The following is an 11,949-nucleotide window of genomic DNA, read 5'->3' on the forward strand; positions in this document are numbered from 1 at the left end:
AAATTATGCAAGCCACTTTGACCTAATGATACTGTGATCTAATACTCCATACCTATTGTCATCTTCCCGAAGAAGAATCAGAAGTAATTACATTGTGAACTGTTGAATTTTGTCAAACAAATTGCCAATCTTGTTTTAGCAAGCTAGTTCCAGACCCATTTCTAACTGCTTGTGGGTCATCACCATTGGAATTTCCCCCAGCTCAAAACAGGTCTCCATAAGTCTTCAGTCTAGCCAGATTCCTGCTTCCTCTATTCACTGCCCGTATCCATCCTTAGCCCCTCAAACAGAAACTTAGAGGTTGTCTTTGAACATTTCTTGTCTCATCCTGTCATGTCAGTTTTACGTCCCATGTATATTTTGATCTGACCTCTTTCAGTCCTGACCATGTTAGTTTAGGGCCTCATTTTTGTCTTAACTGTATGGCTGCTGTGCTGGCTCATTAGGGGTGTCCTTATCCTGTGTCTCTTCGTTCTGATTCATCTTCCACACTGTCGTATGAGTTCTGTTCCTAAAACCAAGTATATTATATATTCCCAAGCTTAAAAATCATAGGTGGCTCTTCACTCACAGGATAAAATTTAACCCTTTAGCCTAAAATAATGATGTCAGGTTTTCCAGTCTTGTCACTGGCCACTTCAATGTTTGCACTATATATAGTTCATCCTGTAAAGCTTCAGAGTCGGGCACCACAGGTTCAAATCCCTGGTGGTACCTGGTAATCAACAAAGGCAAGTTTGTAACCTTTCTGAACCTTCAGTTCCTTCCCTGAAATATGGGGGAGGAGAATTAATACCTAACCTTTTAGATGTATGAGGTTTGAATGAGATAGTGTTTGTGGATAGTGCTAGTACTGATCAGCACTAAATAAGTGATAGCTCTGCTGGTGGGAATGTAAAACGGTTCAGACACTTGGAAAACAGTCTGGCAGCTCCTCAAAATGTTTAGCACAGAGTTGGCATATGACCCAGCAATTCTACTCCTACATATAGACCCAAGAGAAATAAAGACAGGTCTGCACAGAAACTCCTATATAGTTGTAGCAACATTATTCATAATTGCCAAAAAGTGGAAACAATCCAAATGTTGCAAAATACGGTGTAGTCGTAAAATGGAATATTACTCAGCAGCTAAAAGGCATAAAATACTGTTATATTGCACAACATGGATGAACCCTGAAAACATCATGCTAAGTGAAAGAAACCAATTACAAAAGACTTAGATGTTGTATGATTTCATTTATATGGAATGTCCAGAACAGGCAAATCCATAGAGTAAGTCGGGTTGCCAGTGCTGGAGGGAGGGAGAATGGGGAATAACTGCTAATGAGTATGGGGGTTCTTTTTGGGGTGATGAAAATGTTCTCAAGTTAGATAGTAGTGATGGTTGCACAATCTGTGAATATACTAAAAGCCACTGAATCATATACTTTAAAAAGGGTGAATTTTATGGTAAGTTATATCTCACTAAAACTGTCTTAAAAAGGAGGGGGTTAGTTTCAAGGTCAGTTTCCTTGAAAGCCTCGTAAGGACAAAGTCTGTGTCATCTTTATTTCCATCTAGCACACAATGCCCTTGTGTGTAGTAGACGCTTACAGATACTGCAGCATGAACGAGTCTTTATGAAGCAAGCTGTTAGAGCTTCAGTTGGGGGGGAAATTGGTGAAATCTGTGGAAATGTCCACAGATTAAATTATATTATCAAAGTGCATCTTTGCAGCTGTTTAAGTTCTTGTGCCCAAAAACCAGGGACTTTAGGAATTGGAGTTAACTAAGTTGTCTTGTTTTCCCTCCTAGGATACACACCTGCTAAAACTGCTTAAAACTTTAGAAGGACATGCTTACGGTGTGTCTTATATTGCATGGAGTCCAGATGACAACTATCTTGTTGCTTGTGGCCCAGATGACTGCTCTGAGCTTTGGCTTTGGAATGTACAAGTAAGCAAATTTCATCCTTGGTTTAGTCTTCAAAGTATAGTCATACTGCATGTATTCATTAGAACTTTATTCATGATCTGTAGACCAGCATCATTCAACCTAAATTACCATGATGTATCTCATGTAAAAGATAATTCATCAAATGGAACCCAGGTGTCCAGATTTATACTAAATTTAAATATTATGTTGAGCATGGTAGCATTTTTGAAAGAATGATCAGTAGGTATTTTTAGGGATGTTGTACTTTGTAGTGTATAATTTGTACTATTTCTGTAGTACTTTATACCTCAAAAAGACTTTACAGTTGTTTTACAGTTGCACAGTTGTACACGAAACTTATCTTTCAAGTGTGAAAACATCGACATTATACCAAATTTTCCATTCTGATGGCAATTGCACCATCTCCTTGCCTATATTTAATGTTCCAATCTCGTTTAGTAAATTTAAATTATGTTTTCAGTACTTATTATTAAGGGTTTTATTACGGATTCTAAATGAAAACTTGAACACTTTATCTAGGGTCCCATTTTAGAAAAATTCAGCACTAAGTTCACTCCATTATCTACAGACTCTTATTTTGGAAACCTTGTAGTTATCATTTAAAATTATTTTTTAAACTTCTATAAGGTGACTGGTTAGGTGATTTTGCGGGAGGGGGGGTTGTTTTGGTTTTTGTTTGTTTGTTTGTTTTAATAACAGACATTTCTTTTCTGTTTTTTTTGTTTTTTTTTTTTTGCCGCACTGTGCGGCATGCGGGATCTTAGTCCCCTGACTAGGGATCGAACCCCTGCCCCCTGCAGTGGAAGCACTGAATCTTAACCACTGGACCACCAGGGAAGTCCCGTTCTTTGGTTTTTTAACCTCTAGGCAGGGGAATAGTTCAGGCTGTGGGTTTGGGTGTAAAAGTGTAAGTTGATGGGGTATGGTTTTGAGTTTGAGGACCTATAAGTAAGTTGATTTTTACCAAGAGAGTGAAGATAGAGCTCCATAGAAATGACTCAAACAATAAGATGGTATAGAGGACAGATGAATACTAAGATGTACCTGAAGATGATGTGCCATAAATCTAATTCTACAGTAAGATTTCTATTTCAACCCAGCTTTTTATTAAGAAAATTTCCAAACACTGAGAAAGGCTGAAAGATGAGTACAGTCATGACAGTGATGGCCTATGTGCCGGCCACCCTGGATTCGACAGATGTTGCTGACATTTTGTTACATATTGTGTGTACATACATACATGCATGCATACAGACGTACGTACTTATATATATATATCCATACCCAAAACATCTGGAAGTAAATTAAGATGATATTTTACTCCTTAATACTTAAGCACGTATCGCCTAAAACATAACATTCTCCTACGTAATCAAATGCCATTATCTTATCTAAGAACATTAACTTTAATTCTCTAATGTCTAATATTCATTTCATAATTTAAAAATCCTCAGTTACTCCCAAAATGTCTTTATGCCATTTTTATCAAACCGGTGTTGAATCAGTGTTGTATTTCTGATTGGGCTTGGGGGGTGGCAAAGCACAGAATAGATTGGATGGCTTCTCAATTAAACAGGCTTGAAGTGAATCTGACCTAAAAGACAATTTTTTTTCCATTAAAGTTTTTTTTCCCCCCTCAAAGGGAGGAGAGGTACATAGTCATAATCCTATAATAGAGACTCAATTTATAGTGCCTGTGTAGTCTTCCTTTGAGTCAATTTTGAATTTCTGGACAGTTAAAACTATGTTCTAGCTTAACTGTTTTACTGTGCATTACGTTACATAGACTTGTTTTAAAAGAGTGGTCCTTTTAAGTCAGTTTTCAGATTGCTCCGTTGTGTTTTTAGGTAGATTCCTAATTACAGGTTTCCCCTGCTACCTGAAAGTAGAGTATTCCTGTGGAATGTTTCATAAGCTGAAATGGCGTAAACCAGGGGACCGGTTTCGTGGAAGACAGTTTTTCCACGGACTGGGGCGGGTAGGGGAAGGGGATGGTTCAGGTGGTAATGCGAGCCACGGGGAGCAGCAGACAAAGCTTCCCTCGCTCTCCCGCCGCTCCCCTCCTGCTGTGCGGCCCCGTTCCTAACAGGCCAGGTACCGGTACTTGTGCGCAGCCCGGGGGTTGGGGACCCCTGGCGTAAAGTGGAGAAGCAGTTACCTTAGGACACATCTTACTAATGGATGCACAAAGTAAATCAAGATAAAGCACAGATGCTTACATAGTTCAAAGCCATGGCAGCTTGATGCTGAGATGCTGAGAGTAGTTCCTGGGAAGGAGCTTAGCGATGCCACTCTCACTCTTCAGGGTGTGTGCTGCCTCTGTGACAACTCATTGCAAAACACTGAACACTATTTTCCCTTTTCACGGACTTTTTTTGTAAAAGCAAAAATCCTCTTCAGATGTCTTTTGGTTAGCAAAAACAGGTAAAAATGTAGGTCTTCGTAAAAGCCACTTGGCGGAAAGTGAACTTCCGAAAAGCAGGGGATACCTGTAATGGCCTCATACACTCACGGTCCTGAGCATAACAGAAAAAGACCATTTCTGCCTTCAGAACTTAGTGTATTAACACATTTGTGAATAGAAAATGCTGAGGATTTTGCTGTTGCATGTGTATTTGTGTTTCTAAACTTTTATTTTTTTACCTGTTTATATCGAGCAACCCCAAAAAATAGTGACTTGAGAGCAGTTAACAATATGGGGGAAGGATTTAAGATTGCCAATTTTTTTTTTTCTTTTTCAGTGTAAGGAAGACATTCTGGTTTTTGTGCCCTCTTTGCTTTTATTACTTGGCCCCATTTCCTGATCATGCACCTTTTTTTTTTACTTTTGATTACCCATTTATCACAGGAAAATTATGCCCATGTACTTTTTATTATACCAAGGGCAGCTATTATCTCTCAGATCCTGTTTCTAATCCATGAACAAAACGGAATCAAGACTAAATTAAATGGTATGTGTCTACCTTCTAAGTTGGATAACTTAGAAAAAATAACAGGAGGATATCTGAGGGTTGTAACCAACTAAATAGTCTTGCTTAGTTGGGAATGCTTTAAAATGACTGTGCTAAAACAGTACAAAAGTTCTTCATTCTTTTCTGTTACTTTTAATTGAAATAAAGTTGTATATCAGAAAAATAATTTTTGTTTTTCTCTTCCCATTTTCCCTACTACATTTTGAGCATCTTGAATATGAAGTTTAACATAATTTAGATTGCCTACACTCTTGGCCTAGTTTAAGGGCATAGTTTTTCTGCCTATTAATCATGTTCTTAAGGAGTTCCTAATTGCATGAACTGCAATTTTAGAATAAAATTTATAAAGAACTATGAACTAAGGAGAAGTGGAAACTCAGAAGGAATAGGTATGTAGTACTGGGCATTTCATTATCTTACTTGGGAAAAATTACATGTTTTAATTTATGAATGTAATTGATTTAAGACAAGAGTTCTGTTGGAGTTTATCTCATATCTCTTCTTTGGATCACATACGCCAGGCATTGTTTGACTCCTGAGTTTTCCTTCAAGTCCTTAATTTCTCTTCTGAGTGCTAGAGTCTCTTTCTATGAGGGCAATTTAAACAGTTTATTTCTCTAATTAGAAGTATTAAACTAACCAGATATCCCAGTTACTATCTTTTTTTTTTTTTTTTTCTTTGTACATTTCCTTTAGAAGAGTATCTTGAAGATCTCATCCACAGTTTTATTTCCTTGTAGACGGGAGAGCTAAGGACAAAAATGAGCCAGTCTCATGAAGACAGTTTAACAAGTGTGGCTTGGAATCCAGATGGGAAACGCTTTGTGACTGGAGGTCAGCGTGGGCAGTTCTATCAGTGTGTGAGTATTTAGTGCCCTCTTTCAAATGTTTGCTTATTTAAAAGCGGACTTAGTTTTGTAAAAATAAAGAATTCATTTGACTTGATATCTTTTATAAAATATACTATATGAAGACCTACTTTGCCATCTTTCTAGAAAAGCACTGTCCAATAGAACTTTCTGTGGATTTCTTTTTTTTTTTTAAACCATTTCAAGTGCTTATACGAAATATAGGCTTTGAGTTTAGTAAAACATTAAAAAAATTGTCCTACTAAACATTTTGTTCTTATAAATAAGTTTCTAATGTATAGGGACAAAAAGGTTTAGTATTTAATTTCTTTGGGGTTTTTTAGCCCTTTGGATTTTTTTGTATCCAAAAAAAAATGCTGAATTTCATGAGGAGACTGTCTTTAAATATTTGAGGAATAAAAGTGATGATGAGTGTTACCAGGAAACTTTGTGGGCTTTTTTTGAGGTATCTTCTAATCATTACCTGCCCTGTTAATCTTGGAGTGTTGGGATAATAAAAAATTAATAGGTAAAAAGTCTTATGACAAGGTAAACTGTGATACAAATCCCGTGTCATTACTCTGTATCTAGATTCCACATCTCATATCACTACGTAGCATGGTTCTAGTAGGCCCTTCTAGATTTTTAAAACTAAAATAAGATAATAAATCCCATCAAATCATTCAGTGCAGGTCACTTATCATAAAGACTTTGATGCAGCCACTACAGATGATCAGTCTCACTGAGCTGGCTGCTAGACTCGTGGAGTCTAGTGTCATGTTATCTCAGCGTGGTTGTAAGCCATTTCTTTCTTTTTTTGTTTGTTTTTTTTCCAGGTGTCCCAACACTGTTTATTGATATACCCATGATTTTCCAATTCTTTTAAAAAGTTATTTCAAGTGGTCAGTACCATTGTAATATACTAATTTAAGCATTTTATTTCTGGACTTTCTCTCCATGGGCTAATACTGTACTGCATTGACTGATTGATCTAATTGACATATAACATTATATGAGTTTCAAGTGTACAACATAATGATTCAGTATTTGTATGTATTACACAATGATTACCATAATAAGTTTAGCTAACATCCATCACCATACATAGTTACAAAAAATTTTTTTTGTTATGATGAGGATTTTTAATATTTACTTTTAGCAACTTTCACATATGCAATACAGTATTATTAACTGTAGTCACCATGCTGTACATTTTAGCATTTAAGCCATTAGTTCTTAATTCCCTGTGTTCAAGACGCATATATGTTTCTGCTGACTTTGCCATCCCATACAGTGTTTAAACCTTCAGGATACAGGACTTTGGTAGTTCCCTAATCTGTAAAATGGGAATGGGAATGCCTCTCAGAACTTTGAATGTTCAATAAGATAATGATCCTAAGAGCTTTGCTCAGCACGTTACAAATTTGGTGACTTTTTAAAAAAATGTCATAACAGATTCCTAAGTCCTATAAAGTTATAATTAATGTTTTAGTAATCGTTTTCCATATCACAACTTGTGAATATTATAGGACAAGTCCCAGTATAGTGAATTTTAAAGGAATGTTTGAATTCTTTTCCAAAAGTTGTGAGACCTTAAAACTTAAGGATTCTTTCTTTCTTTGTATTTATTGTACTTATCTATGCATGGTAGGTTATTGAAGGGAAGATAGATTTACTAAGATTCTCCCCTTCCCCCTTAGGTATTGTTGTAATGAAATTTGACCTATATTCAAATTCTGATGATTAAAAACACTTACGGAACAATTAGGTTGAGATCAGTCTCAGGAAAAGACAAACATTACAAAAAGATATGCTAAGAGATTCTTTTGGTTTTGTTTGCTTTCTGAGTGCTGTTCAATAATGGAGTTAATAGTAATTTTCTCCTCAGGATTTAGATGGTAATCTCCTTGACTCCTGGGAAGGGGTGAGAGTGCAATGCCTTTGGTGCTTGAGTGACGGGAAGACTGTTTTGGCATCAGATACACACCAGCGAATTCGGGGATATAACTTCGAGGACCTTACAGATAGGAACATGTAACTATATTTTGTATCCATTAAACAACAGTTATCTGATTTATATTAAAATAAAAGTGTAGTGGAACTTGCTTCTTCAGAAGAACAGTTTTTATTATGTTTTTGGTTTTGGTTTGATTGGTAATTTGGGTGGATAGTCAGGTGGTACTTAGTAATTATTAACTCAGATTCTTTTTCTTTATTGAAATATTGTATATAATAGTGATTACAGACAAAATTTGTGATATTTATTAAGCTAGAACATTTTGTATTTTGATAATTTGAATGTCTTGATTCTTAGTATGTTTCTTTTGACAAATTATTTTTTGGTTACAGAGTACAAGAAGATCATCCCATTATGTCTTTTACTATTTCAAAGAACGGCCGATTAGCTTTGTTAAATGTAGCAACTCAGGTGAGTTTATTAACATAATTCTCAGAAAAATTTAGCTTAGTTAAAGTTTATTGTGATTTTTAGTATATATAAACAAGTATTTCTGTGAATTCTTAAATTTCACTGCATGTGTTTGATCCTTAAGTTTGTAGAGTCAACTAGAAATTTTTCAGTTGGCATTTCGCATAAATAGAAAATGAAAATGTTCATCAGGCAAAGGGATAGTCACAGGTAACTTTTTAAAATTCTTTTGAGTTGAGTTAGAATAAATACCTAAATTCTCTTTTGCTTACAGGGAGTTCATTTATGGGACTTGCAAGACAGAGTTTTAGTAAGAAAGTATCAAGGTGTTACACAAGGGTTTTATACAATTCATTCATGTTTTGGAGGCCATAATGAAGACTTCATCGCTAGTGGCAGTGAAGGTAAATTGTGTCTCTGTTGGTTCACATATATTGATGGACTGAAAGTTCTATAATTCTCTCAACTTGTGAACATAGTCATGTCTCCAAACAAATTCAAGATGTTAAATCAAAAATTGTATGAGCTGTTTATCCAGTGCACTGTTAATTTCCTTTTCTTGGAATGATTTGAGTCCTCCTGTTGTCACAAATTAATAGTGCCTATTTTGGCTGTGTGGAGGTGTGTTTGGTGCATGTGTCAAATCAAGATTTAGTTAAATCTTTATTCTCTCTTATGTTGACTTTTTTTAATAGATTTATTTTATTTATTTGTTTATTTTTTGGCGTTGGGTCTTTGTTGCTACGCACGGGCTTTCTCTAGTTGCAGCTAGTGGGGGCTCCTCTTCATTGCAGTGCATGGGCTTCTCGTTGTGTTGGCTTCTCTTGTTGTGGAGCACAGGCTCTAGGCGTGTGGGCTCAGTAGTTGCGGCGCACGGGCTTAGTTGCTCCGTGGCATGTGGGATCTTCCTGGACCAGGGCTCGAACCCGTGTCCCCTGCATTGACAGGCGGATTCTTAACCACTGCGCCACCAGGGAAGCCCCGACTTTTTTTTCATGAGACTGATGGTTTTCACATGTTAGTAGTATCTTAATGATCAAGGTTAATTATGTTTTACCTGATCTTGGACAAAATTGACTATAGTTAGATCTTCAGTGTTTCTTTAGTGACCAAAGAAAATAATTTAGGATTCTTATGGTCTCAGAGAAGCTGAAATTATAGAATTGTGTCTACTACCTTTTTGAATAAACTTATTCTCTGGTCTGATAACATCGGTATTTCAGGCAGGCATATGTGCCTAAACTAGTCAGTCTGACTTAAAATAGAAATTGTTTAAAATATGCAAGCACAAATAAGTGAGGCAGTATTAAAAGTTGGTATACGTTTTAAGGTGATAGAAACATAAATAATGGCAAATTATTGAAAATTTTCATTCAACACATTTTCTTGAGAAGCCACTATGCTGTTCTAGTACTATAGAAGCAAATTATTTAAGTCATTTTTTAAAAAACTGAATCTAGTTTTCCAAGGTAGACCAAGGAACTGGATTATGTTGGTAAACACCTGGTAATGTTCAATTACTGTGTAAGATGTTTCTATTATCCCTTTCTTGACAAAAAACTGATCTCAGTAGCTAAGAGGATCACAAAGTGACACATGAGTTTTTCCTTTGTGTATAAGGTGTATTTAAGGATTAAGACAAAGAGACATATAGGGATTTAGATTTTAACATGAAGCATATGAATTTATCTTTTCTTTCTTTTCCCCACAAAAATCAGTCAGATAAGATTGAGAAGAGTGGTTTGCTGGGTAACGATTAGGAGTTCACTTCTTTCCCGTCAGAAAATCTTTTTTATCTGTTAGTTTAATCATGTTATTTTTTTCTAGGTTCTCCATTGGCTTCTAATTTGATATGACCTTAAACATATTAAGCCTTCTGCCTGCTTTTTAGCTCTTCCTACTCGAAGATCTCTTTCCCCTTGCTCTATTTAATCCTGCTCCTGGTGGGTTTTTTGCCTCTTAATTATGCCTCACAATCCCCTATAGCTCTTTCTAAAAACACTATGTAACCTAGAAGTGCTTTAAAAATATGTGTTGCTACCATTATCCCTAGTGATGCCAATCTTTTTTTTTTTAAGCCCAAACTAACTATAGAATTAAGCCTGATGAATAATGTAATTAAGCCACACATTATATTCTGCTTAGGGATAAAATGAAACATAACTATGATGGAAAGAGATTAGCATTCTCATGATTCAGGTGGTTTAGAATGGTTCTAAAAGTGTTTTCAACACCAAGTGGATATAGCAACTATATTACCTCCCAAGATGACCACAGTAATCCATTTGTCATTTATTGTCAAATATATTCCAAGAACCTTCCAAATCCCCAAATATATGAATGTCAGTATAAAATAGAGCAATTAGGAAACCTTTCCCCCTAAAAGTTATGCCATTACTCCAGCCTTTTCATTGTGCTGGAAATATATAGAAAAACTTATTTTTTACCTCTGCATAGGCACTGGATTCCCTAAACCGGTACAGTAAGCAGAGCTTGATCATAAAGCCTGTCATTCTGACCTTGACTACTTCACATCTTAATTTTTGCTGACTGTTCAGCAAATATCCTCCTCGGGTATGTGTTCACAAATCCAAATGTAGGCAGATTTCAGTTGCATTCACACTTTTCAAGCCTGTAATCTTTCTTTGTGGACTTGCTCTGTCCAAGGGGAAACATAGCTAGTCTGGGCTTTTTTTTTTTTTTTCCTTTTGCTAATTTTATTTTATTGCAAGAAAATTATTTTCAGAAATGATTGAACAATAAGTACCCTCTAGGAAAGATAAATTCAGTACTTCAGTGAGTGCCTTTTAGCTTTTGCTTCACATACTCAAAAAAATGTTCAGAAACAGTTCCAACTTTTTATCTTTATAAGTTGAAACCAGGGCATGTTTTTTTTTTTTACCACAAGTTTATTACCTTTTAACCACTCTGAAGTTTCCTCAGTTGGCAGCACATCCTCTGAAAGTTCCCACATTGATCACATAGTTGATTGACAGATCTTCAGATAGGACGCTTTTCTAATTTACCCTGGGATGCTACCTTCTGCTGAAAAGCCATCACTTCTATTTCGTTAACTCTTTGTGGTAATACATGGTGTTTACTACGTGCTAGACTCTGTTCAAAACACTTCTTCATGTACAGACTTACTTTATCCTCATAACATGATGAGGTAAGTACAGATCCCCATTTACAGAGGAGTTGCAAAGAGTGGGTAATGTGCCCAAAGTTACACGGCTGGTCAGTGATGCAGAGAGCGTGTGGACTGGGTAGTCTGACTCTACAGCCCGTACTCTGAACTTCTACCCTGTACTAGTCCGTTGTTTTGTTTTGCTTTGTTTGTTTTTGAAGGTTAGTTTATCACAAAGTTGTCAGGGTTTTTGTTTTTTATGGTCACTTCATGAGATTACAAATAGACTACTACAAAGTCATATTATTATGCTGTCTAGCCTCACAAGTAAACTCTTGAGCAGGGCCTCCTGGATTTCAACCCCAGTTTCACCATTTACCGGCTGTTAACCATGAGCAGATTGCTTAAACTTGCAGTTCTTCAGTCGCCATCCATAAAGGGGATAAGCATAGTGCCCACCTCGTGATGGTGGTGAAGATTAAATAGTATACTTAGTACATTATAAGCACTCAATATTTAGCTATTATATTGCTATATTTGAATTTGGATACATTGCTTTTCTGTCACCTCTCATTTCCATAGAATCTGTCTCTATCCTAGATTTGTTTATATTCAAAGATCTTGACTGTGATTATAT

General features: G+C 36.1%; 1 protein-coding gene across 3 annotated transcripts in view; it reads left to right on the plus strand.

Annotated features, from left to right (window-relative positions):
- WDR26 (WD repeat domain 26) overlaps window positions 1-11,949 on the plus strand; it is a 41,883-nt gene that overhangs the window by 22,278 nt on the left and 7,656 nt on the right. For 2 of the 3 annotated variants that reach the window (XM_036848994.1, XM_036849650.1), the window contains exons 8-12: window positions 1,797-1,937; window positions 5,650-5,769; window positions 7,646-7,791; window positions 8,107-8,185; window positions 8,460-8,589. In XM_036848994.1, coding sequence (XP_036704889.1) covers window positions 1,797-1,937; window positions 5,650-5,769; window positions 7,646-7,791; window positions 8,107-8,185; window positions 8,460-8,589 — 616 coding nt within the window. The remainder of the gene's footprint in view (window positions 1-1,796; window positions 1,938-5,649; window positions 5,770-7,645; window positions 7,792-8,106; window positions 8,186-8,459; window positions 8,590-11,949) is intronic. The other variant, XM_036850483.1, reaches the window with a different exon arrangement.

Source organism: Balaenoptera musculus, chromosome 1, assembly GCF_009873245.2.
Source record: "Balaenoptera musculus isolate JJ_BM4_2016_0621 chromosome 1, mBalMus1.pri.v3, whole genome shotgun sequence".
Classification (NCBI taxonomy): Eukaryota; Metazoa; Chordata; class Mammalia; order Artiodactyla; family Balaenopteridae; genus Balaenoptera; species Balaenoptera musculus.